At 36.8% G+C, this 27,959-nt stretch overlaps 1 protein-coding gene across 2 annotated transcripts in view; it reads right to left on the bottom strand.

Annotated features, from left to right (window-relative positions):
* Positions 1 to 337: 337 nt before the first annotated feature.
* Positions 338 to 27,959, bottom strand: part of pip5k1ba (phosphatidylinositol-4-phosphate 5-kinase, type I, beta a) — a 29,586-nt gene continuing 1,964 nt past the window's right edge. Inside the window, exons 1-16 of one of the 2 annotated variants that reach the window (XM_073874026.1) lie at positions 23,488 to 23,505; positions 23,239 to 23,380; positions 22,526 to 22,652; positions 21,868 to 21,936; positions 15,415 to 15,545; positions 14,500 to 14,617; positions 10,058 to 10,204; positions 7,727 to 8,029; positions 7,440 to 7,636; positions 7,093 to 7,173; positions 6,946 to 6,994; positions 6,775 to 6,859; positions 6,540 to 6,680; positions 3,449 to 3,584; positions 3,191 to 3,296; positions 338 to 1,417 (exon numbers count right to left, since the gene is read on the bottom strand). In XM_073874026.1, coding sequence (XP_073730127.1) covers positions 1,415 to 1,417; positions 3,191 to 3,296; positions 3,449 to 3,584; positions 6,540 to 6,680; positions 6,775 to 6,859; positions 6,946 to 6,994; positions 7,093 to 7,173; positions 7,440 to 7,636; positions 7,727 to 8,029; positions 10,058 to 10,204; positions 14,500 to 14,617; positions 15,415 to 15,545; positions 21,868 to 21,936; positions 22,526 to 22,549 — 1,590 coding nt within the window. In that variant the 5' untranslated portion in view covers positions 22,550 to 22,652; positions 23,239 to 23,380; positions 23,488 to 23,505 and the 3' untranslated portion in view covers positions 338 to 1,414. Of the gene's footprint in view, positions 1,418 to 3,190; positions 3,297 to 3,448; positions 3,585 to 6,539; positions 6,681 to 6,774; positions 6,860 to 6,945; positions 6,995 to 7,092; positions 7,174 to 7,439; positions 7,637 to 7,726; positions 8,030 to 10,057; positions 10,205 to 14,499; positions 14,618 to 15,414; positions 15,546 to 21,867; positions 21,937 to 22,525; positions 22,653 to 23,238; positions 23,381 to 23,487; positions 23,506 to 27,959 lie in introns of those variants that run through there. The other variant, XM_073874025.1, reaches the window with a different exon arrangement.

Below are 27,959 nucleotides of genomic sequence, written 5' to 3'. Positions count from 1 at the left end.
ATTGTAGTGGTTTTAATGGTAAAAGCTATATGGTTCCTATTGGTATTTTAATGGAAACCATTAGAATTTTCTGTAATGGTTTTATTGTTTTTTTCAGCAGGGTTAGCTGGTTTTGCAGGTGTAGCAAGCTGGCCTAACTGTGTTTTGGTCACTTTTTGAGTTGGTCTAGCTAGACTTAGCTGGAAGATCAGCTGACCCACCAGCTACTGCCACCTTAAACCAGCCAAAACCAGCCACCAGACCATGCCGGTCTTTGCTGGATTTTTCAGTAGAGGATGCTTATTACCATGTATCTTAACGTCTTCACGGTATCATGTAGAAATCTTTGCAATTCTGATAAATTGTATACATTTATTGATGTTTTTATGGTCAGATGTATATAATTACCTTTACAGTCTAACATTATTTTGTCAAAAACTTAAAACAGTCCAAGCCTGAATAAATAATGTAAATAAGCATCATACATACATACAGTGCCTCCTAGTGGAGCTTATGTTTACCTGCCCACAGCTTTATACATTAGGTAGAGGTAAAAGCATTTTGATATATTTTTTTAACTGGTGTTAATTTTACCCTTTCAAAATAGAGACATCCATTCAATAACGTTTTGATTCTGTTTGGTATACTGTATTGCTTAGATTGACTTCTCAGAAATACTTCATTTAATAGCTTAAAAGCAACTGCAATACACTCTACAGAGTTATTTATAAGTATTATAAGTATTTAATTAAAATATATTATGTATTTAAAATGGACTGGTTTGTTACTTTTAAACCAATGTAGGCTTATTCTTTACAAAAGGTAAAATTAAACATTGCAGTGGCCCTCTTACATCATTACATGATCAAAACTTAATTTCATTCATGTTAATATTTGAAACCATTACCATTTTTTTTTTGGCACTAATCATTGTACTGTAATAATCAAACAAATGAATAAAACGATCACTTAAATAATGCATTGTTAGAAGTGCTTCAAAGATAATTCGTGATTATTAAATAATAAATTACATTTTCTGTCCTGCACACATCCCTTAATCATTTATCACACACGTTGATAAAGAATAACAAACAATGCACACATCAGATAGGTACAGTACATAGGATTGTAACTAACATTACATGACGAACATTGCAAGTGCCTGCAAGTACAAAGTGCACGGAGTCTGCGAGGCACTGCTTATATATAGTGTGGCAACTGCACTGCCACTATTTCAGACATAAGATCTTTATCTTACGTGTATTAGCAGCTACAAAAAATCTGTTGTGCAAAATATCTAAGGGCCTGGCGAGGCAGCGAGTTGCAAGATTTGCCGTTATCAAATGAAATGATTTTGATAATAATATGAAATGGGTAATCTATATCCACTTGTAGATGTACTGGTGGTCTGGTCCACTTCAAAAACCTTCACATATCACTATAAAAACAAAGAAAAATGAGATTAAGAACATTTCATTATTGATTGTAACATCTTTTGATCTATGAAAACGAGTACCAAGTTGGGCAGAGAGGCAACAAGTCAGCTGCTTTCAGATGCAGCCGTTGTGTTTTGAGGGAATGCTATAATGTTGTTGGTGGTTTACAGGGTGTTGCTAGTGGATGGTTGCTACTGTATGGCATATCAAATAGATGACGACTTAGATAGAGTGCCGCAGGGATGACATTTTTGTAGGCCAACCCCGTAAGCGGGACAACCTTTATGAATTTTGAAGTCTAAATGTGTTTACTAGAAATAAAAAACAAAACAAATTTACACTTCAAAAATTAATAAAAGCTGTGTTCATCTGTGAAGATTATATTGTTGGACAAAATGTGTCATAAACCTTTTGAAACACAGAGCTTATTTTTCTTTAACGAGTGTCCTGCTTACTTCCGGGGTTGGCCTACAAAATATGTCATCCCTGCGGCAGTCTATTGCTAGATGGTTTCAAGGGTGCTTAACCAGTCTGTTGATATGGTGTTATACACTCACCTAAAGGATTATTAGGAACGCCTGTTCAATTTCTCATTAATGCAATTATCTAATCAACCAATCACATGGCAGTTGCTTCAATGCATTTAGGGGTGTGGTCCTGGTCAAGACAAACTCCTGAACTCCAAACTGAATGTCAGAATGGGAAAGAAAGGTGATTTTCACGCACAACCATTTCTAGGGTTTACAAAGAATGGTATGAAAAGGGAAAACCATCCAGTATGCAGCAGACCTGTGGGCAAAAATGCCTTGTTGATGCTAGAGCTCAGAGGAGAATGGGGTGACTGATTCAAGCTGACAGAAGAGCAACTTTAAATGAAATAACCACTCGTTACAACCGAGGTATGCAGCAAAGCATTTGTGAAGCCACAACATGCACAACCTTGAGGCGGATGGGCTACAACAGCAAAAGACCCCACCGGGTACCACTCATCTCCACTACAAATAGGAAAAAGAGGCTACAATTTGCACGAGCTCACCAAAATTGGACAGTTGAAGACTGGAAAAATGTTGCCTGGTCTGATGAGTCTCCATTTCTGTTGAACCATTCAGATGGTAGAGCCAGAATTTGGCGTAAACAGAATAAGAAAATGGATCCATCATGCCTTGTTACCACTGTGCAAGCTGGTGGTGGTGGTGTAATGGTGTGGGGGATGTTTTCTTGGCACACTTTAGGCCCCTTAGTGCCAATTGGGCATCGTTTAAATCCCACAGCATACCTGAGCATTGTTTCTGACCATGTCCATCCCTTTATGACCACCATGTACCCATCCTCTAATGGCTACTTCCAACAGGATAATGCACCAAGTCACAAAGCTTGAATCATTTCAAATTGGTTTCTTGAACATGACAATGCGTTCACTGTACTAAAATTGCCCCCACAGTCACCAGATCTCAACCCAATAGAGCATCTTTGGGATGTGGTGGAACGGGAGCTTCGTGCCCTGGATGTGCATCCCACAAATCTCCATCAACTGCAAGATGCTATACTATCAATATGGGCCAACATTTCTAAAGAATGTTGTTAAATCAATGCCACATAGAATTAAGGGAGTTCTGAATGCGAAAGGGGGTCAAACACAGTATTAGTATGGTGTTCCTAATAATCCTTTAGGTGAGTGTAGATGAGTGCAAAGTAGTTCCTCATACAGGCCATATAAAGAGAAAAAATAGAAATAGTTTATACATGAAAGCAAAAAAATAAAAGTAAATACTGACCAAGTATACATCTAAACCAGATTCAGGTGTGCTCCCCTGTGAATTTGGAGATGGAAGAGCACTATCCTCCAAAGCTAATGTCGAGGTGGACGTTCGGTGATTATCACTGAGGAAAACAACACAAAACGCAAATCGGGTTCATATATTTATCATTAGCTGTATAAAGTGAAAGTAAGTGTTATGAAAGAAATTGAAAAATATACGTTTACAAAAGTTATAATATAAGTTGTACAGTAAGCGTGTCAACTGAACAAACACCTGGTATCTGAATCTGCTTCTGTTTCAACCTTTATATCATCTATAGAGGAAACTGATGAAATGCTGTTCACGGAAATTGCTGGGTGGATGCTAATGCAGGTTAGATCAACATCAGGTGTCTGAGAGGAGTTTGGATCTGTCAAAGAAAGCAGATTTGTGTTTACATTTGTCTACACCAGCATTTCAGTATTTAATAAATTAAATAAATTAAATAAAAAAATAAATTAGCTAAATTAATAAATTAAATAAAAAATACATTAAATAAAAAAATAAATTAAATAAATTAATAAATTAAAGTGTTTTAATAATTATCACTTCTTTCAATGAAATTGTAACCAAGCATTCTAGGATTGATACATTCAATCATGCCCTAACATTTAGCCAAAAGGCGGTATCTTAGAAAAAAATGTGTCATAAACAAGCCTATTATGCCTTAGGGGGGCGCCAGAGTTCACAGGATCTGATATGCTTTGAGCTCAAATAAAGATGTATAAAATGTTCAACTAATAATAAAAAAAAAATTAAGTTGCTTACAATGTATGCTTACAATGGCAAGATAAAGTAGTAAAATGTTCTCTTATGTAAAATAATTCTTTCAATTTTGCTCGCTCCATCTCAACGTGCTTGTCAACATAACGGCAAAATCAAAAGGAAAGATGGATGAAGAGGTTTGGGGGGGCTCAGATTGTCGTATATGTATGCAAGGGTGTCCCGATAGAAAAAAGGTTGCCTTGTACTGCTTACAGTACAAGGTAGGGGTGGAACGGTACACAGAAGTCCCGGTTTGGTTCGTACCTCGGTTCAGGCGCCACGGTTCGATTCACTTTCGGTACAATGGAGGGAAAAGCAAAACAAAAATGAAGAAGGCATTTTTTTTAGTACTTAAGCTAATCTTAAAAACATAGGTGTTCTTATCAGTGTTATTTTCAGATGTCATGAATATGAACTGAAATGCATTTAAAATGTATACCTCTTTAAGTAATCTTGTACTCATCTTTCATACAAATATGGGTTCAAATGTATTACAAGTGTTACCTAAATACATTTTAAAATTACATTTTGGCCTTATTTCATATTAATGTACTAAAGAACCAAAAAATAGGCTTGTAAGATGAATTAATAGGTGTATACGACTTCACGAGGGGCTGCAAGAAACGACCAGGGGTTAAATTGGGATTTGTTATGTGGGGGGGGGGGGGGGGGCTCTGCGGGGAGGGGTACTTCAAGGGGTAACATGTTTAATACTGATGATAGCAAAGCCACTGGTGTGTTTCAATGACATTCTGGACCTCTGATAGGATTTGATCAGTTTCAGCTTTAAAGCTGTGCCAGAGGTTGACCCCAAATATTTTATAAAGAGCGTCTGAATTTTAAATGATGCAAATCTATGAGTTTGACACCCTATATCCATTTGTTGCACATGTCATTATGCACAACTGATCAAACTTTAAAGGAAGTTTAAAGAATCAATCTCCTTGAATAATTCTAGGCATAAGATAGGCTAAAAAGACTCAAATAAAAAGAAAAGGTACAACACACAGTACTGTATCATCAAAATGTCTTATAAATTAGCCATAGAGATTCCCTATGCTGGTCAGCAGCTAAAACAATCATATAGTTAGGTTTGATTTGTGTAATCAAAATACATTATTTTATTAAACTGTAATAGTTATATCCAGTGTCATCCTTAACATAATGTAATTAGATGAGTGACATACATACTTTAATCCTTTACACGTTTCTAGTCTTATGAAGTTTTCTCGACGTGGGCACCATTCTTACCTCTCTCTCTCTGTCTCTCTTTCTCTCTCTCTCTCTCTCTCTCTCTCTCTGTTTCTCTCTCTCTTTCTCGTCAAATGATCCTGTGTGAGAGCGCGTTCTTGAAGTTCTGAGTTTTTTTGCTTAAGTTGCATAACTTGCGCGAAGACGCATTTAAAGGGAAAAGCGCCGTGTTTTCGCGGCAATTGCGGTGCCCAATTCGCGTCATTGTCATCGCCCCATGCGAGGACGCGCCTGGTTGCGTCTTTGCATTGACTTTGTATGTAATCTGCTCGCGCAAATCGTTGAACTTGCGTTGGTGAGTATGTCCCATAATGAATGAAAACGCATTATTCCCTTCGCTTCAGTGCACGCGCACCAGCGCAGCGAGTACACACGCACAAGCGCAGCGGGTACACTGGCAAGAGCAGAGCGCGACCTTCAGCCTATGTGCCGGAGCTTAGCCCCGGACGGCCCCGGCCCAATTTAAACCCTGGAAACGACTAGTTGATGACGTCAGAGCAACGGGAGAGCGATTTGAAATCAGCCTCCTCCGCAAGATTTCTCGCGGTACTCTGACGCTGATGGCGCTGCATAAAGTTGAGCACGCTTAAAAAACTGAAAGCAGCTGAACTCGACAGAACTGCCCTGCGTATGCCTGTTGTATATAGCAGGACAATTTATCTCCTACTTCTCAGCGTGAGAAATACAAAGTGTGGCGTTTGAACTGACTGAAATGCGTGTGTGTCAAGGTGAATGCGTGAGACTTGAGAGCCCTGAAGATGTATTTCCACTCACATACCTAACAACTGCTGAACAACGCCGACGCAAAGTCCTCGTCTTTTCCACCACTCTCTCGCCTGTACTATTGTAACTGACTGGAAAACTGAAGTTTTGCCAAACTTGCGATCTTAAAGAGGCTGGCGGAGCATCTAACTCTTGTGGAACCCCACTTGCCATACTCGCTGTCGGCTGCTCACTCACTGACTGGACCAGCGACGACGTGACAAAAAAATGCAGAGTGCCAGAGAATGTAGACGGGCTCTGATAGAGCGCATACATAGGCGGAGCTCGGCTGCATTGGCGCCAGAGCTTCAGAGCTAAAGCGGGGCAACAGATTAGCTGTCCATAAAGAACCCGCGTATCCAACAGTAGTTCCGCATTACATTAATTATTTTGCACGCAAGTTTTTTTTTATTTTCATACCGTGTATTCTCCGTTTAAATTCATGCACCGAACCGTGACCCCCGTACCGATTCGGTTCGAAACGAATACATGTATTGTTCCACCCCTAGTACAAGGTGAAAATTATTTAAAGTGCTCAAATAAGCACCTGGGTCATCAAGGTTTTCGAGACTTTGCGCTCTCCTATCTTGAAAACTCTCTTCTGTTACGGTTGGCAGAACTTCCTGTGAGGCCGATCTACATGGCTTGATGGAGCTTCTCTTCCTTCTAGAAGAGGCACCACGGATTGCTAAAACAAAAAATGAAAAGAGCAAGGAAAATTAAGTATGGCACTTCAAATGATCATAGACGTTTTAAAAAAACAAAGGAAGTGTCAAACGTACGATGAATTTTTTTAAATACTGTGCTGCCCATGAACTTCAGGAATCTGTCAGCATAGAAATTAGGTCTGTGGACGGATATTGTATCCTACAGAAAATTGAAAAGAGGCATAAATCATGATGATTATTGAAAGGAAATACCAAGACTTCTGGTAAGAAACAGAGAATACGTACGCCGTCGTGTACCAAAGCCTTCCAAGAATGCTCAACCTTTTTTATAAACCTGTTTTCAGAGATAGATGGTTTGAATGTTGAATAGTAAAACTTTCAATACTGCAATATTTCAGTATTCATATGCTTTGATAAACATGTGAACTATACCTGTAAGACTGCAGTATGTCAATGATTCCCAAAAAGATCAGCAACTTCTCATCTTTGTGTTTAGCTGGGATGCCGCCCATTCTGAAACCAACATTGTTTATTGGAAACACATCCAACATATTCATAAAATATTTCTTAAACAACAAAGAAGCTGCCTGGACTGTTTCAATCTGTTTATCCCTTGCGTTGTAGCTCCTCCCATTAAGAGTTAATTACCTTTAACAGCTCTCCTTATTTTATCAATATGTAGTGCTTTATGAGTCTGTCTATACTGTAATGTTTTCCTCTTCCAGACCTCCTGTCTGGACTTTTTATATCTTGCAACCAAACTCCCTTTTAAGACTCACGTGTCATCATCAGTGTCAGCGAGAGGCTCGGCAGCTTTCCCATCTCCTTGAATTGACTCCAAGGCGGTTGAGTACAGGACCTTTTGACCACCCTGACGTTTACTGTCCCCTCTGCCTCCCCTTCCCCTCAACTTCTTATCCAGGACATGGATTCCCAGCAGCAAACTATAGTCCATGATCTTAAAGCTCTCCAGCACCTGTGAAACATTATGATTAGAGATCATAACCACAGATAATTCATAATACCAAAGAGCAATGTAGCACTATACGCAACAAAGCCAACTAACCCGACAATCTCTCTGAAGAGTCTTTATTAGAGCGTTGTATGTGTCTGCATCAAAATAAAGACCTTCAAACATCTCTTGGAAGTCCAGGTCCTTGAAGGTTGGAGAGGACTTGGCGCGCTCTTTCCGCGACGCTCTTCGTTTGTAAGTGGAGCCTTTAAGATCGTACTTGTAGTGCATTACTAAAGACCGGGGCAGAACGTTGTTCATCACCACCAAACGGATATTGACACCGCTGCTTTGGATGCAGTAGAGCCCGTAAAATTTCGGTAGGAGTGTCCTTGGGTTTTGATTTAGATTCATGTAATTAAAAGTGGATCAATATCACGCAAGTATCATGTAACTTTTCATAAGTAACATGCACATCATAACAAAGGATAGGAATACATGCTGCTGCAAAGACATTTGGAAAACCCCATAGATAGCAGATCTAGGCAGTTGGTGCTGGGGGAGGAGGGGGCTAGGAATAATCCCATGGCAAGCTGCATTGGGATAAACCAGGATGGAATGAAAATAAGGTCACGTTGATAGGAGGGGAAGATAAACTGGCTGCACTTCCAGGTTTATGAGAACCAGTCAGTGGCACAGAAGAGTTTCATAACTGAACTTGGCATTTATATTGGTATATATATTACCATTATAGTACCGTTCAAAATACTATACTACCATTCAGGTAATATCTTTTTTATTTTAGGAAAATTTAATTATTGCATTGAATTAATTCAAATGTAATAATAATACAACAATGGGATTATATTTGCACCAAATTATTTAATTTCAGGCATTTAGCATACACCTTTAGATCAAAAGGTTTGTACATTTACATTTATCAATTTAGCAGAAACTTTCATCCAAAGAGACTTACAAATGAGGTTCCATTCAACATTTTGTCTTAAGAGCCAACAATAAGCCTAGTATACAAAGATATGTATACCGTCCAGAAGAAATAGAAATGGAGCTAGGGGAGAAGAGAACAGCATAGAAAAGGAAAGGACGTTTTTTATGAACAATTTGTTAGCAATGTTAAACAGAATTAAACAATGGAAAGGTTAGGTTAAGGATTGGTGATGTGAATTCGGAAGAAGTGTCTTTCGTTTATTAAAGGTTTCGATGGTCATTTTCTTTTAAAGATCGGATGGGGACCCATAGATACCATAGATACCTTCGCATTGGGCCCCCAATTTGCTAAATCCTCAACTGTGGGTAACATACTTATGCCGCAATAGTTAGCCTGTCTGGAACCAAGCTGATTTAAACCACATCACTGTGTGACACTTGCATTACATGTGAATGGCCGCTACGCTAATAGGATTTTGTTTCTCTCTCCCTGTCTTGTCCTTGACCCCAAGGACAATGAGTCAAACAGACCCAGTTCCAGTTAATGTGAAAGTCGTCACACCTCTGATCTACTGGCTGTCCTTCAAAGTGATGCCCAGCTGATGCCTGACCAACGACCACCGGCAGAACCCGCTTAATTTCCTTATCCGTTTACATGTGTGTGTATATATATATATATATATATCTCCCAAGGGTTTTGGGAACTTGCACCATTACAAAACAAATTCACTCAAGGGACGTTAAAATTCTGAATGGTGTGGTCAGCCTGATCTGACGAGAATTTGTACGTATTTCACGAGTTGGCTAATTCGCTTGTATTCGTACGAACTGAATTGTACACAAACGTAAGATTGTCATAAATAAAACAATAACGAAACCTCATCCCTAACCTCCCCCATAACACCATTGTCACAAGGGGGTAAAGCAAATTGTACAAAAATGTACAAATGTGATTTAATTAATTAAAGGCGCTCTAAGCGAATCTGTGTGACGTTACTTTTTGTTGATGTTTAAACTGTTTTCAAACAAACTCCTCCCCCTCCTTTCCCCCAAATCCTTCTTGTCGTTTATTGGCTGGAACACTTTGTTATCGTTTCTGATGGTAGGTTTAGCCACTTTGTTGTTATTGCAGTTTGTGGAGCCTAGGCTGTCTATAGAGATCGCTTTTTTATAGTTTGATCAGCGGACAGGAAGCAAGCAGATAGTGAGGAGATGTTTGCTGTATGAAACAAAAAATGTTTCATGGTCTAAAATGCGTGAATTCACTTAGAGCACCTTTAATACGAAAAAGCCACCTTGTAAAATACGTATGAATTGCCAAAAGATAGCGTTGGTGGGGTATATATGTTTTTCATTATTGGTGCCTGTGAGGTTCTCAAAACAACTTTAATTCACTTAAAAACACAGTAATCGCTGTAATAAGATATTGTCTTGCATACTGTCCACTGTGCAGCTTGTCCTGGCCAAGATTTCTGTGATTATGTGTCTTACCATGTAGTAACCAGGAAGTAACTTCTGTAGAAATTCAGCTTCTTTATGCTGCACCGTCTTTATGATGAACTCATCATCACTGGTTAAGTAAAACCAAGAACTGCTCGCTCCAGGGTTTGACAATTCAATCAGAGGCTCTTTGCAGATAGAGTACTAAAGATCCAGAAGAAATACAAAATAACATTAGATCTTACACAAAACTGACACAATTTACAAACACACACTTGGGACATTCTTAGGAAACGTTAATGTTGACGTTCATGTGTTCATGAATATCACATGCAAAAACAGACATGGTTTGTGAAAATCCCACGGAAAGTCCCATGTGAATTCCATGAGGGCACGTTAAATGTGGTGACATGTAATCCACTTTTTTTAGCTGTGTAGTAACAATAAATAACAACTGGTGATTTAGTTTAAGAATCTGCCATTCCAAGATCACTTATTGACCCCTAATGCGAACAGTAAGGGAGGATATTGCCCTATGATGGTAGTTTCCCAGTGACTATGACCGTTATATCCCTGGCACTTCAGTCCTGGCATTTGAATAACATAATATGAAATATGATTTCTTGTAAGTTCAAGACTAACCTTTTTTGATAAAACGTGACCCTGGACCACAAAACCATAATTTGCGTTGGTATATTTGTAGCAATAGACCCGTTACCGCTCTAGCTGGGGGCAAAACATAAGGAAGAACCCTATAACAGGCGCGCTAGAAGTTTGAGGTTTTGACTTTAAAAATGTCGCCTTGTTGTGTTTTTGGCTGTCAGAATAGAAGGTTTGCCGGCAGACATTCCTTTATAGAAATCAAGAACAATTGTGGTTGAATGCAATACGGCATACAGACTGGACGGAGACGATCATAAATAATGCTCGTGTTTGCAGTGCAAACATCATATCAAATAAAATAATCTAAGCATATGTACTGATGTGTTGGTTTTATCTAGTACAAATCAGCAAGGTTCTGTTAAATAGGTGAAAAGTCGCCAACCTTCAGCGCTACTGTTTAGCTTAAATGTTAAACATACAGTGATAGATGTGTGTGCCATCCTTTGAATGGTCTCTTAAAATAATCCACATTGCTATTCATAGTAAGCCCAGCGATAGGTTACATTAGACAATAAGCCTTGACAAAATTCCCCAAACCACCCGAAAGTAATTCATATGTTGTCTAGGAAATATCCAAAACCTGGTAAAAATGTTTCCAATGCAAACAAGATACAAGAACTACACCACGTTTAGCTAAAAATGTAGGCTTCTGTAATGTTATCCACTCGTCATTATATTTTATAATTAATCTCTCCTAAAACGTGCTAGATTACACATTGCATCCGCTCCTCTTTTTGCTTCCAGCTACGCCCCGCCCACCCTGAGACGTTGCAATGTTTACAAACTTTTAAGGGGTCTATAGACCCTTTCACAGTTCACGTCACAGGCGGTTCCCACTGCGCATGTCGGGTTCAAAGTCATTACAGCAGATTGAGTTGCGTATTATTCGGTATCGTCAAAAATGCCTGCCTGCGTCGTGGGCTTTGAAAATCGCACCAGGTCTGCCGGTAAGTTTTTCAGGATTTCTGCAGACTCTAAAAAACTAAAAATACAACATCTATGGCTGCAAGCAATTAAACGTGCAGACTAGGACAATGCAAAGATCAAAGAGGCTTGTGTTTGTAGTGCTCACTTCATTTCAGGTAAGTCATCATTTTTCAGCCCTGTTAGATTAAACTAAAGCCTAAATTGTATGACAGTTTGACTCCATGCTGCGCGCGCACCCGATAGTCATTCAATGTTTACAAACCTTGAAGGGGTCTATAGGCAACAATACATTGTATGGGTCAAAATTATCATTAGGATATTAAGCTAACAATCATTAGGATATTAAGTAAAGATTATTTGCATAAAGATATTTAGTAAGTTTCGTACCATAAATACATCAAAACTTTATTTGTCATTAGTAATATGTGTTGCTAAGGACTTCATTTAGACAACTTTCACTTTTCCCCACCATTAACGAGCTATCTAGACATTTAACCCTCATAAACCCCTATTTTCCTGTATAGGTTAGAGTTCCTTGGGGGTAAAAATGACCCCAGAATTTAAAAGAGTGATTACAAAAAATATATATATATATTTTTAATGATACAAATATATAATTTTTTTTGTTTACTTTCCATCTATAAATTAATGCTGTGTTTTGGGAGATATGAAGTACTTTTGTACCTGTTTACCACTAAATTCCTCAAAAACTTTGCTGCCTTAATTTTTTTGTCAAATCAACTCAAATTTACAAGTCATGTCAACAGAGATGAGTTGTCACAACTTATAAAATATAGTTGAGAAAAGTCAACTTAATTTTATAAGTTATAACAAATCACCAGTAGTTATAACAACTCATAGTCAAGATAAATAATAGTAAGTTGAAATGACTTGTAAATCCGAGTTGATTCAACAAAACATTTTAAGGCAGCATTTTAAGGCAAGTATTTTTTACAGTGTAGCTTGCATGTAAAATATCAAATTTTTATGAAAATTTCATATAAATTATTTCATATAAATTATGATCTAAATTTGATTTAAATCGTTTTTGGATATTGATCTAAATGTTATGTGTTAAATTTGGTCATCTGGTGTTTAGAAAAAACATAAAAGAATTACAATTTAGGAAATAAATCATTTTGACCAGCAGAGGCCCATAGTGACCCATTCATTTAACTCAGTGTTCTTCACTCCCAATCCTGGAGAGCCGGTGTCCTGCAGAGTTTAGCTCCAACCTTAATTAAACACACCTACCTGTGATCTTCTAGGGATCATGAAGACATTGATTAGCTTGCTCAGGTGTGTTTGATTAAGGTTGGAGCTAAACTCTGCAGGACACCGGCTCTCCAGGGCTGGGAGTGAGGAACACTGATTTAACTGGATGTGGCCAACTGCTCAAATAACTTTAGTGAAACATTTTGTGAATTTATTTTCATATAAACATTAGAAAGGACATAAAAAATAAATATTATTTCAAATAGTAGATTTTTTTTGTAGTTTTACACACACATAAATTGTGTGTGTGTGTGTTTGTGTGCGCGCGTGTGTGTGTGTGTGTGTGTGAGCATTAGAGCCCACCAATTTACATCTTTGTTTTGCGTCTGTGGCTGTTTTTTGCCAAATTCTGTAAAAAATGCTCTCTGTGGCAGTCATACCTTTGTGTATTTGTGTGTGTGTTTGTGTGTGTGTGTGTGTGTGTGTGTGATTGAGCATGTATTTCTATATTGCATTTGTGCCTTAGTACCAGGCCTACTTTTCTGTGTTGAAATTTTCAGATTTATTCTAGATGCATTGATTTTTTTTGACAAATAAAGAGAAAAAAATGTTTTTTTTGCATTTCCCATTCATTTTAATTAGGGTAATTTTTACCCCCAAAGGGCCCCTTTGGGTACATTTTTTACACCTCTTTAGAACGACCGAATCAAGCCCAGTTTTTTGAATCTTGACAGATAGTCTATAAAAGTCACAAAATCTTATTCCACTGAGATAAAGGAAACCATGTTTTTTAACTAAAGAAAAGTGGCTTGGGGTTAAGAGAAAATAATTCCCTGCCAATGACGCTTCCCTGGCGAGTTTTTACGGTAATCTATAATTCCGTTATAATCCACTAGGTGGCGCTCTTACCCGATTTATAAAAAACTGAAGCATCAGCTAATTCTACAACATTGTAAACTCCATGTATACTTTGATCTTCAATCTAAATCTGATCTCTAACAAATGTCCTTTACAAAAATGCAATTATTTCAGCTTTTTTCTCAAAATTTTTTATTTTTTAAGAAACCAACTCATATTTGGGAGGTTATAAAAAGAGAACAAATTAATATATTGTATGTTTATATTTTTATAGAAGAAAATTTTCCTGGAAGGCATTTTGTAAAACTATTCACAAAAAATGTTGGCGGACAACTTTTTAAAAAAGGGGTTAAAGGCGATTTTCCCAATATTTAGATTTTTTTTTGCACCTTTAGAATACATATTTTCAAATAGTTATATCTTGGCCAAATATTGTCCTATCCTAACAAAGCTTATTTATTCAGTTTTAAGATTATGCATAATTGACACTATGTAGTTCTTTTAAAAACAATATATTTGGATTATCTTTTAGAAAGGTCTGACCAGGGACTCGGTTTGCTAATTAGCTTATTGGCTAGAAACCTTGCAACACATTTACACATATTATTATAGATCTGACTGTGATAATTATGTAAATAATAATGTGCGCTGCATTGTCCCTGACAAATAAATTCATAAATAAAAATATAGGACTGGTTTTGTGGTCCAGCGTAACAAATGTTTTCCTGAGAATGGCTCATCATTTACGGTTCTACTGAACAGGATACGTAGTCATCTGACATAAATGTAACATTATGTCACTGTGAGTTTCCTGTTTTAAAAAAATATATTTTTACCAGGTAATCATCTGGCTTAATCCCAAAGAGCTCCCGAAAATAGCGAAAAGCCAGAGGGGCATACGTTTTAAAGCGAAAGTCAGGGTAGTGGTGAGCTGGGGTGAGATTACTTCCTTCACTGAAAGACAAAACAAACAATATTCAAAATCTGCAATGCTGTAGACGTGCATATATTTTATGATTTTTTTACTAAATAATATCCAGACAATTCCAAAATCTAAATATAACATTCACTATTTACCTAATAACTGTTTAAGCTGTGTATTTTATGTTTATTTGAGCACTGTGTTGCTAACTTTAAATTCTATTAGAACCAATAATAAATGTGACCATGGACCACAAAACCACTCATAAGGGTAGGTTTTTTTAATTGAAATATATACACCATCTGAACGCTGAATGTATAAGCTTTCCATTGGTGTATGATTTGTAAGGATAGGACAAAATTTAGAAAAAAATAAATATTGAGGAAAATCGCCTTTAAAGGTATACAAATAAAATTCTTAGCAACCCAAATTACTAATGATAAATACATTTTTGAGAAAATTTACAAGATTTAAAATATCTCCACGGAACATGATCTTTTGAGATTTTTTGATCATTTTGATCCATACAATGTATTGTCGGTTATGCTACAAATATACCCTGGTGACTTATGACTGGTTTTGTGGTTCAGGGTCACAAATCAAGTCAACAGTGCAAGTCATTTGAGGAAATTTCTAAATCAGCTATCAGTGAGTACATAAGTAAAACGTAGGTTTTGTTTTATTGACTGTTGCCAGAAGGTAGCAGGATATAACTGTTAGTTTTAAAGGCATTGCCTCTTTGTTTAAACAGTTCATGGCAACCATGTACATTTGCATAAACATCTGTCAGGTGTGCACGAACAAAACATGCCACATGGCTATTAAGTACCTGGGAAGAAAGACGCTCTCGACAACGTAAAAGTCTTGCATGAGAACATCTCTGTCTGGTTTGGAGGTCAAATTGCCAACTGTGTATCCAATGCCAAGCTGGATGGCCCCTTTCAAGGCTTCTGCTGTGGGCTAAAGCCAAATATACACACAATTAATGTACTTTAGATGAGACCTCAGATCATGGTGACAGAATATTATCACATACAGGAAGAGGATCTGTCATTGTGCAGAGATAAAGGTTATTATCATCAGTGCTACAAATACACATTGGAAGGAAGTAGAAGACAAGGAAGTTAAGCCACATTAAGTGGTTTGATTGTGCATTTACAATGTTTAATGTTCTACTTGCAACAGTATTTACTATATAGGACAACTGGTTAGGCAAGCATTACTATTAATTACTATTAATTACAGTATTTTGCTTTCGCCTGTAAGCAACCTTCTCACTATCAAAAATAAAAGTACAAAGCTGTCACTGGGGCAGTACCCTTTAAAAAAGGTCCTAATATGTACCATTTAGGTACAAATATGTATCTTTGAACTGTCAATATGTACCTTTGAAGTACTAATATGCACTTTTTGGGTACAAATGTGTACCTTGTGAAAGGGTATTATCCTAGTGACAACTTTTGTACCTTTATTTCTGAGAGTCTAACAACCACCACAAGAAAAAAACATAGCAACCAACCATAAGCCCCTTTGCACACCTTACCCAGCAAGCAAAAACCAATACAGTGATATGATGGCTAACTATAGACGGTTTCAGCAGTAACAACATAAACAAGAGGGTGTCGTGGTCCGCACGCAACTTCCGGTAAACTCCGCTAAGAATAAATAACAACAAAGTTCTTTATATAACAAGCAAAAAACAACACATAGATTACCTAGGTAACCAAAACATTTGTTATTTTCGAGGCATTTGTTCAAGAGATCATAGTCATACCATAAAAAAAACGGAAGTAAAGTTCGCATCTAGACATCTAGTGTATCGCGTCAGCGCACGTGCGTCCGATGAAACCGTCTATAGATCCAATATAATCCGGCTATGAGTAACCCACTTCTACCCTAAATAACCTTAAATTTGGTGCCTAAATAACTTGTAGATGTACTATATTCCATCATATAAGCAAAGTCAACAGGTGTTCAAGATGTTTGCTTTCATTTTCTTTACATGTTTTAAGCATATACGCATAATCTACTTTTGTGCTATGGTTAGACGACTATTAGACTTTTTACCGACAGTGCACATTTTGCTGTCAAAATTGCTTGCTAGGTATCAACCACATACTGTTGCAATGCCCTGGCAACCACCCGCATCATCCTGGCAACGATTTATAATAGTATTATTCTACACCAAGTCAATCTAGGTCACTGATCCATCATTAAAGCTTTTTATTTATTGAGCTAATAACGCTTTGTTATCCTTATCATCATCATCTCTATTATATTCACACTTATCTTGAAAACAAATCCCTATGTCACACTAGTCCCTTAAACCCTGATCACACAGCAAGTTGATCCCAGAAAATTGTCAGTGTCCCTTCCGTGTGGATGTTAACGCGTCCCACTATTGTTCCTGGTCCTGCAAAGAGGACCTAGTAACAATGCCGTAATATTTACGGAACGCATCCTTTGTGAACAAAAGGGCAGAAACAATGCCGTAAGTCATGCTTCCTAATGAAATAATCATTCAGCTCTTTGACATGAAGGTTTTAAATGCAGAATAAAATTCATGATGAAAAATGTCTGCAAACTGGAATGATGCAAAGATCAGGGAGCTCCCCACTCAGGGAGCTCTGTCAGCTTAATAGAACAGCACATTATGCGCTCCTTTATGACCAAATTATAAACAAAAATGCACGTGTGTGGTTTCTCGAGAAAGAAATCGCAAATAATAATCAACAATAATGCAAAGATGTGCAATGTCTTTATGGGATCTGAAATGTACAGGATTTGTGTAAATGCACCTACAGATTCCAGAAATTCATGGCTGTTTTAGGTTACGACACTTTTCCCTACAGTTTAGTTTGAAGTCATCTAATACAACGTTGTTTGGTTAAGATCAAACTGCATAACTGTCAGTATTTGCCACAGAAGTGAAAACAACAAACCACAAATTTGAAATCATATCCCACTATTGTTTACAAAATACAATACCGGCTTCGCCACACGCCGGTTTAGAGGAAACAGAGATTACCTGTATTTTGGTGATGTGTGAATGATATCTTGCTAGTAGAAAGACAGAATGTTGTTGCTTGTGTGAACAGTACATTTGTGTATTTACTGGTAAAATCATTCTGGTATTTTCATGGTAATTTACCGAAATTACTTTGAAAACGAGGCTATTGACTAAATTATTCTTCAGGATTGAATATAAACTCACATGAATGTAATGCAAAACAGGGCTCAAGTATACTCGGCTATGTATACCTCATTTGTAAGTCGCTTTGGACAAAAGCGTGTTCTAAATGACTAAATGTAAAAATAAGGATTATTCCTGTTGGCCTGTTCGTGTCCAGTACTTGCCTGGAAAATCAGGTTGAAATTTTTTGTCTACGTGGTGTTTTTAACTCTTTCCCCGCCATTGACGAGACATCTCGTCAATCAAGAGAAAACGCTTCCCCGCCAATGACGAGTATTTCCGTCTTTCCGCAATACCGCTATTATCCACTAGCTGGCGCCCTTCCGCAACTTTTTAAAACCGAAAGTATTGCTTTATGGCAAGCTGCTGCATGTCCGTGTCTGTTTTAAAGATCGCTCTGATTGGGATATGAAAAGTCAGTCACAAAAATGGAATTATCTCTGCTTTTTGCTCAAAATGTGGTGTTTTTGCAGAAACCTACCCATATTCAAAAGCTGATTACAAAAGAACTAGTAGGATGAAACTTTTTTTGTTTGAAAGCAGAGGGTCTGTTCTTTCATTTGGTATATTGTATGTTTGTATATTTGAAGAAGAACATTTTCTGGAAGGCATTAAACTTTGGGAAAATCATGAAAAACGCTGGCGCTGGCAACTTTTTTAAAAAACGCTGGCGGGGAAAGAGTTAAAGGTGCCCTTCCTCAGTTTCATTGTCGTTTTCATTGTTTTATACTGTTGTCTGAGGTCTACTCATGATGTTTGCATGGTTTTTACATCCAAAAACATCAAAAGCAATAAGTAATAGGCCATTTTGTACCCTGGTTTTGAGGCTTGCTTGAGAAATGACCTGTTTTGATGGGCCAGCTGCATTGACGACTTGAAAGTAAACGCCCACTGCTATGATTGGATAACAGTTTTTCGTTGTCAAACTAACTTGTAGTCAATACTCATTTAATCTCATGTATAATCAGTTTACTGTTAAGTAAGTGTCTTAAGACACAGTGTCTTTCTTACACACACACATTTTGTCATAAACCCTTTCGACACGCGTGCAGAATGAATTTGCGTGAATTTGCGTCCCTCGGAAGAGAAGTCACCGGCCGCCACTGATAATGACTCATAGTTCTAAAGTGTTTTACTCACATAAGCTGAGCCATTCTGTCCGGATCCAATATTGATGGAGTAGTACTGCTTTTTAATCGCAGTCTCTCTACAAATCCAGCATTCCTCTGAACATCCAAACATTCCTATCATCCCTCGTTTGATAAGAATGATGTCTCTCGATGAAAAATAATGGCCCGAATACGGTACGATTGACGTTCAGCCATCCTTGCTGTAACTTGTTAGGAAAACTCACTAAACTACACGTACTCTGTGGGCGCGGTCTCAAGTTGGAGAGCTCATGAATAGTAATGAGCTCGATCAATTCCACGTCCCACTGAGCAGCTTTTCTAACTGACCTGATTTCTCCGCTTATTTCTTTTGATTGGCTAGAGCTGACAGAGGAGGTAGAAGTTAATTTTCATATTTGCGACACAACACAAACACATATGGACCTAACACATATTAAAAATACAAGTAAAAACGGTTTTATGTGGAAGGGCACCTTTAACATTTTAAGACAAGCCTTGTGGAAATTCATCATTCAACACCCCTGCTAAGCATTTTCTCCATTAAAAATTGGAGACAGTCTCACTACCACGGTTTTAAATTGGCTTTGTTTTTCACTGTCACAAACATGTAATCAATCATATCAACACAGTTGAAAGTGTGGATCAGCAGTTCAATATGTTTGGATGCTTCAAAAACTCGATTGAAGCACAGCTGTTTCAGCTCTGCTTCTGTGCTGGTAACATATGCAGGGTGAGTGCTGTAACCTGTTAACATCAGCGCTTAAAGATTAGTGATTCAAATGCGCAGTTCACGTATGCTACAACTGCCAAATGTAGCATCTATATATATGGTCCGAGGTGGTGCAAAAGAGTGGAGGTGGGGACTAATTCACATATTCATATCTATGGTCCGAGCTGTGCGGTTGAGTGGAGGCGGGGACTAATTCACATATTCATAAATCCACGCATACTGAATGAGGCAAGGGTGTAGAGTTACATTCAAGTTGTTTTAAAGCAAGATAAAACTTAAACATATGCTATTATTATGCTCAAAGATGAGTTGTAACTGATAAAATTCTTAATAAAAAACGTAAAACAGTAAAAAAACAGGGTCCCTGCAGCTCTACACTCTAAAAACAAACGGTGCTAAATCGCACTAAAAGTGGTTCTTGGCTCGTAATCATAGAGGAACCATTTTAAGTGCCATATAGCAGATGAAGTACCTGTGTAGCACCTGTGTAGAACCATAAGGTGCTATGTAGAACCATATGTGGTGCTATATGACCCCTGTATGGTTCTTCATAGGTGCTATACAGCACTAAACATGGTTCCTTTATGATTACAAACCAAGAACCACTTTTAATGCTATTTATCACAGTTTGTTTTTAGAGTGTATGGTAGAGCATTGTGTTAGCATCGCAAAAGGATGTGGGTTGGATTGCATGCACATACTGGTCAAATGTTTACCTTGTAATGCATTATAAGTTGTTTTGGATAAATGCATCTGTCATATAAAAATGTAAACAGCTGAAAATTACAGTAACGTGACTATACTATACCCAATTGAACTGTAAAGTTGACTGTAAACTGTAGTTAAACATACACTGTGATATGCTAATGTTGTTAGCCTGTTTACGATACAAGGCACACGGCACATGATTGTAGTACGGTCATCGTTATGTAACAGCGAGAAGGAAAACAGCACTTTAGAGTGAAATGACAAATCAGATCGAGTGGGATGTGGAGAAATCAAATCCCACCTAATCCCAAGAGCTCATGGCACAAATGCTACATTGTGCCTGTCGCACAGAAAAACATGTTGTGCTCAGCAGAAATAATCTATAAGCGGCCCAAGACCTAAAAACAGTTAAGCAGGCAAATCTGAAAACAGGTTTAATCTTGTTTTTGTTATTTATTTCTCATAAACTAAATACATATATTTAAAATATATGTTTGATTCTTTGATATGTTTATTTATATTTGATATACTGGCCTTCATTCAATGTTGATGCACATCCGATGTCAGCCCAGCTACCACCGACTGCTTCCCGTTTATTTTACTTGTATTTTATATATACTTTTTAAATATATTTTATATACATATTTATATAATTCCCATAAAATTTTATACATGAAGAGTTTCGTTGCAAAACGAGATAACCACCTTTTTTTTAATTGTTCAGAAATCTCGTTTTTTGGTTGTGCATTCCAATTAATTTCTATGCAACTGCAGTTGGTTTGTTTTGATTTAAACCTTCATAACTTAAAAAATACAGCCAGGTAGCACCATAAAACAAAATAATAACATGATAACATAATAATAAACCTCTTTTGAGAAAAATGTTAAAAAATGGATTTATCTCGTTTTGCAACGAAACTCTTCACATATAGTATCTAATATAAAGTATATTATCCTCTATAGAATCAGCTATGTCTGACTCTCTCTTTTTTCCCCTAAAAAGTTGAGGGTTTTTTCTCCTAGGAGTTTTTTCAACCCCTAGGGAGTCAGCTGACATTTGCTTAACTTAGAACTCTCTTCTATACGTTACATTATTACTATTTTTGCTAGTTCAGTTAAGTCTTAGCCACTGTCTGCTATTTTGTTGTCCACCGATTTTTCTGTGTTTTCTCCTGCCCTTATTAATGTAACGCTGCTTTGAAGCAATTAATAATTGTGAAAAGCGCTATATAAATAAAATTGAATTTTGAAATATTGGAGTTCTCAATTGCATTTCTTTTAAGTCTCAGAGGTATACATGAGAAAACTTGTGCACTGCAATTCACCACGTGGCTCCAACATCTAACACAACTGTACTTGTTCACAAACAGTTTCGATCATAGCTAAACTTATTTACTGTACTTTATAGTATCTGGCAATTTAGGAATCAAATTAGAAATTAACTAAATATCCATTTATATATGATACTGTAATAGAGACACAATTCTCAACAGATAAAACTTTGTTTTATAATTCACGTACCTTTTTGTGGTCTTTGCCGGCAGTTTTTTGAGGTCTTCCACCTCCGGTGTCACTTGATGTTGAATTCATCTAGTATTTAAATTAAATATGCACAATTTTAATGTCTGTACTAGCTACAAAAATAACCAATTTAAAAGTACTATTTAAGCGAATGTGTTTAATAGCGAATGGTTTCATTTGTTGATGCGTGCATAGTGCATCATCAAACAGGAAATGAAGAAGTGTTATGTTCCTGTTCTGTGTACTTCAAAGCTGCTGATGCAAGAAATGCAACCATAAGGCAGCTCAGTAGAAATGTGAGCACTTCCTCCCGACACAATTTAAACATTACAGAGTAAAATACCTTTATGTTGCACCACGTACAGTAAAACCACACACAATATAGAGAAGTTCATAGTTCTGTATTTGACAGGATCATATTAACAAACAAAGAAGGGAAATGCTTTCATTCAATTATGTAACATAACAAGTTGTTCATTTCTCTATTAAGGGTGAATCTCAAAAAAAATTATTCAGTTCACTTTTTTATTTATTGTGAAAAAAAGGTAAGAAAGAAATGCCATAAAAATAATGCAACAAAATAAAAAAATCTAAAACATTATCATAAAAAAAGTTTTTGATGTATTTAATGTATTCCTACTAGTAGTGTCTTCCTTACCTTGTAAACCGCTCTCTTCTTCATTAGTTAAAGCCAATGCATATCCAGCTAATACGTCTCCAGACGTTTAGTACGGGAGGAATAAACTGAACCCTTGTAGGTGTCGGGGGTCCGCGAGTGATTAATACTGAAAGTTGAAGACGCCATGCACAGCCAAAGGAAACGGAGTGATAGTGAAAGTAAACAAAGATGGAAAGAACATGTTTATGAGTGGGAGGAGAAAGGCAACAGACAAGCTATAAATACACACATAAACCAGCCTATTTTAACATATGCTCTCAGTATAGCTTGACTGTTACAGAAGCTACCAAATACAAGCCCACAAACCACTGAATGTTAAGCAACAGATATTCAAATACACTGGGCGACACAGCACCATAATGTGCCTTCCATAAACTGATAACATGGCGACTGAACAACATATATATATATATATATATATTTCAACATAAACTGTTTTAAAGGGCTGATCCAAGTTTCATTTCAGTTCTCAGCAAAAGTTCAAAAACTTGAGATTTATCTGCTTAGAAAACTATAAAAAAAATTATTATTTAAATAAAGTCACAATAATATCACCAAAAGTAATAATGTTTTTGTGGTTGTCAACACTGCAGTGTATTACAACTGCTATTGATGAAGTAAAATTTAAATTAAACCTGGCACAACATCGAATTTAAAAGCATGGATCTCAGATGTTGAAGGTGCATACAGACCTTAAGAGTATAATTTTCAGGTTGTGATTAGTCTTCGCAATTTTCTTTTCCTTTCAATCCTGGCATTAATTGATGAAAGCTTCTTCATGGATGTCAGAGTCAGGACCCCATATTTCGCCGCATATTTGTGATACAGCTGTACCTGGAAATACAAATGAAAAATGAGTTGCACGTACATTAGCAGCAGTAACTGTTACTAACCAATAGACGCTTTTAATTCTTCTTTGCATTGTCTGGCTCCGAACTCACAGAGGAAGACGGATTAATTATGAAATCTCTCCTAAGAAGGTCTGTTCTGCACGTCCCTTCCCACAAAACAAACAAACAATCGCAGCCAAGTACGTAATAGGGCACGGAGGTAAGAAGGATATTGCCTAAGACACTATTGTTTCCAATGCTTTTCTTATTTAACTGGACACAAATATCTATGTCAGCACTTAGGTGATCAGTTATACAGGCCAAAGTCTTAACATTATAAAAAGTGTTTTTATGACAAACTGAACTAATTAACTTAAATCTCAAATCGAAACCAGATTTGTACAACGAACAAAGCCTTGGGGACACAAAACCAGAACACATTAACATTAGCATGGTGAGTTTTTCCTATGCAAGCACACTGTTAGGCTTTTATTGTATATATGCGGTAACTGCCCCATTACAGTACCACAACTGTACAGTATGTTTTTTACAGTATGATGCCCTTACCACAGTTCCATTTTACAGTATAATACCCTTAATGTAACCTAGTTTAAAAAATATTTTGCCTTGAAGGGGAATCAAACCCAGGTCGCCTGTGTCATAGGTCCATAACAGTACCACTGTGCCACAGAGTCACTTAATAAGCATTATAGCACTGTAGCACTACTGCTGTTGTTTTACAGCAGTCTACCGCAAATTCAAAACATACAGTAAATGACAGTATTAAATACAGTATTAAATGTTATTAATACCCATAATGCAATGCATATTACAGTAATGAACTGGAAAAGAATATGATGTTATTTTACTGGGCATTTTGTGGTAAGTAACTGTAGAAATTACAGTTAAGTCTAACAGTACAACACAAAAAGAAAAATCTAATATTATAATCATCATTCAAACTGCATGCTAAATTTCACAGTATAAAGTTATGTAAAGATCACAATAAAATAATTTAACTCATGCAATTCCAAATGTTATTTTAAACAATATCCTATAGCTTCTAGCTTGGTAATGCCATTGAATGATAGTGAAGCTCCAAAAAGCACACACTGTACATCAACCAAGTAATTTAAATGAGTCCAGTGATTCTTCTGAAGAAAAACTATATGTTTTTGAGAGATAATGATTATATTTTGAGCTTTTTTTTAGCAAGCCATTCATCATGTGTTCAAATATGGCATGTTGATGGCGTCAAATTTCAATGGCTCTTAAAATATTACAGGGATAGTAAACCCAAAAATGAAAATTCTCATCCTTTACTTACCTACTCAAGTTGTTTCAAAACTGCATAAATATTTTTTTCTTATGAAAACATAAAAGGAAGATATTTGCAATCAAGCAGAAAGTGGGAGCACCACTGACTTCCATAGGGGAAAAAAACACTATGGAAGTCAATGGTGCTCCAAAACTGTTTGGTTACAAACATTGCTCAAAATATCTTCCTTTGTGTTCAGCAGAACAAAGATAAACAACATTTATCCCGGTATGAAACAACTTGAAGGTATGTAAATAACTATTCCTTATAAATAAAAATGGTAAGTGGATCCTGATGTGAGGCAAGAAAATCCTCACACAAAACACACACATAGTTCAAAGCGTACAAAAAACTTTATTATATGACAGGGCTACATATTAAACCACAACACCAATGGATTTCAGCCCAAACAGGCCTTCGTCAGGGGTGAAACATGTTGCGATTGTTGTTTAATATGTAGCCATGTCTTATAAAAAAGGCTTTTAACTCTTGGAACTATGTGAGAGCCTGAATGTGGATTTTGAATCCACTTACCATTTTTTACATATTGTTCCCCATAGTTATGATTGTGAATACCAGATGTGCTCCTGTGTGATATATTTTTCTCTATCCCTTCTTTATATTCTTTCACAAACATCATGTTTCGCTTCAGAGGACATATGAGGAGATCAGATGCAAAAGCTGCTAAATGCCACCTCCATCAAAAATGAAGTAAAGATATTAACAGAATGCTCCCGGCACATATTAAATGACCATGAAATACTTCTGCTTAAAGTTAAACAGTTAAACATGGCCTTAGCCCATTCAGAAATATAGCTTTGTTGGCAGAATCCATTAAGAGCCTCATAATAAATGCTATTTTACAAGAAAAGATTTCTGGTGCACTTAGAGGGTTTTGCATCTGAGCTCTTCATATATTAATCCACTGGAGTCACTTTAATAATAAATATTTGAGCGTTTTGGAGCTTCAAAACATCTCACCACCATTCAACTCAACATTAGAAAGCTAGAAAGAGCTGAGATATTATTTACTATAATGGTCAGTGAAAGAAAAACTCATATACATCTAGGATAGCAAATTCTTTTTTCGGTAAGCTATTCCCTAAAGTAGAAGTCGCAAGCTCGCTGTAAGGTCATTTCAGTTGTTTTATAATGAGTGTCAACCACAATGAGGATTAGTCTAATTAAAGTTCTGTTGCTTTACACAACATGCTCCAATGCACTTCATGTTCAAAAAACACTGTAATAAAAGATAAATAAGGGCAACATTAGATAACAACAAGTTATTTCTGCAGCATCTCATGGTCCAAGGCTTTGCCAGTTTAACATTTATGACCCTTTGTTCCATCTCTCATGACCCAGTGATTGCACAACTGATACCAGTACATTTGGTATGGGCAGATTTAAAATAGCCAATCCGAAAATCTATGGACAAGTTCCAGAACATGAATGAGACCAAACACAACATAATAACTTATGTAAACTGGGATGTTCTCTATGGTGACTGAATTTTTAAAAGTATAATCCCGTTTTTAGACAGGGATCAAAAGGTTTGCCAAAAATGGTGATATTTAAAAACCAAATCACAGGACGACAACATCAACATTCATTGCTGAAATTTGTAAATTCCATCAAAATATACATCAACTTTAAAAAAAACGATCATGTCACCATTGACACTTACACCCGGCCTGCTGAGAAACAATAGGTCTTTATCAGTGTGGAGAGGCGTGAGCAACTGTTTGCATTTGGTGTGGAGTGAACAGATCATAAATGATACATGACGTGAATCTAGTCACATGATCCGCTCAGATCACCTCTGTAAACACTGTGAACCTATAAACCATGGAGCATAATAGCCAACACGTATAATACCCAAACAGGATACATACTGAATGGCAGGTGGAGTTTACTTTGAAAGTGTTGCTGTGACTCTTGTCTAATGTCTTTTACAGTTATTTACCTTATTTATTCAATACCTAAAGCCCATCAAACCTTTACACTGAATTTGTTTAACAATATTGTTTAACACATACATGCCTACCCAGTCTCACAAGGTTTCGTGATATAGTCATGTAATTTTTTTATTCTTTTTTCGTGATATTATCACAAATTTCTGCTTTTTTTCGTGATCGTATAACGAATTACTGTTTTCGTGTGATTATCACGTATTGGTTACTCAACTGCTTTTTCCTATTTTAAACCATTGTCACTTCGGTTTAGGGTTAGATTTGGTGCTTGCATTGGAATGTCACTTTATATATTGGATGATACTATTTTTTCTGATTTATTTTTTATATGTCGCCTGGCGTTAGGGTTAGAGTTGGGTTTGGGTAGCGATGTCATTTTATGTAAATCTAACCCTAAACCGAAGTGACTGTGGTAAGAAAATAGGACAAAACAGTGGAGTAACCAATACGTGATAATCACACGAAAACAGGACTTCGTTATACGATCACGAAAAAACATGGAAATTCGTGATAATATCATGAAAAAATAATAAAAAAATTATGTGACTATATAATGAAATTTCGTGAGACTGGGCTGTACGTGCATATGCATACAATGTTACATGTGCATAATGCGCTATACGATATGCAATAGGAAAATGCTTCATGTTTAACTTTACTAAAATGTCTTTAAAAACGGAAAATTACATATATACATAATCTTTACATTTTTGCTAATCATTGATCATTTACCACATCAGAACATGCACAAGCACTCACAATTGTGTGCCAGTTTCTTTGCTAAAACTTTTATTGCGGTATGCATTTTCCATATGCACATCTGTGATATTACTGTACTATCATCTTGGTATAGTGTATTGTGCAGCCCCAATAAAATGTAATATTTACTACACTGTCAAAATTAAATAATAATATTTTGACTTGAATAAAACCAATTAAAGTGAGAAGTTGAGAGGGTAACCTGCTCCACCCCACTCACATACTCTGTGCCTAATGCTATGTACACACCAAACGCGGGGCATTGCGTTACTCGCTCTAGATTACTCGCAGGATTCAACTTCGTGTCATGCGAATTTTTTCGCTCAAGTTGAATATTTTCAACTTGAGCGAAGACGCGAAGAGGCGAATAACGTGTGTTTTCGTGGCAAACCCGTCACCCATATGGCGTCATTCGCATCGCCCCACGCAAGGACGCGTCTGATCGCGTCTTTGCATTGATTTTGTATGTAATACTCGCGCAAATCGTTGAACTCGCGTCTGGTGTGAACCCAGAGTAATGCTACATACACACCAAA

Source organism: Misgurnus anguillicaudatus, chromosome 12 (assembly GCF_027580225.2).
Source record: "Misgurnus anguillicaudatus chromosome 12, ASM2758022v2, whole genome shotgun sequence".
NCBI classification, from domain to species: Eukaryota; Metazoa; Chordata; class Actinopteri; order Cypriniformes; family Cobitidae; genus Misgurnus; species Misgurnus anguillicaudatus.
The sequence above is the reverse complement of the archived record's forward strand: the minus strand, read 5'-3'. Positions and strand labels throughout refer to the sequence as shown.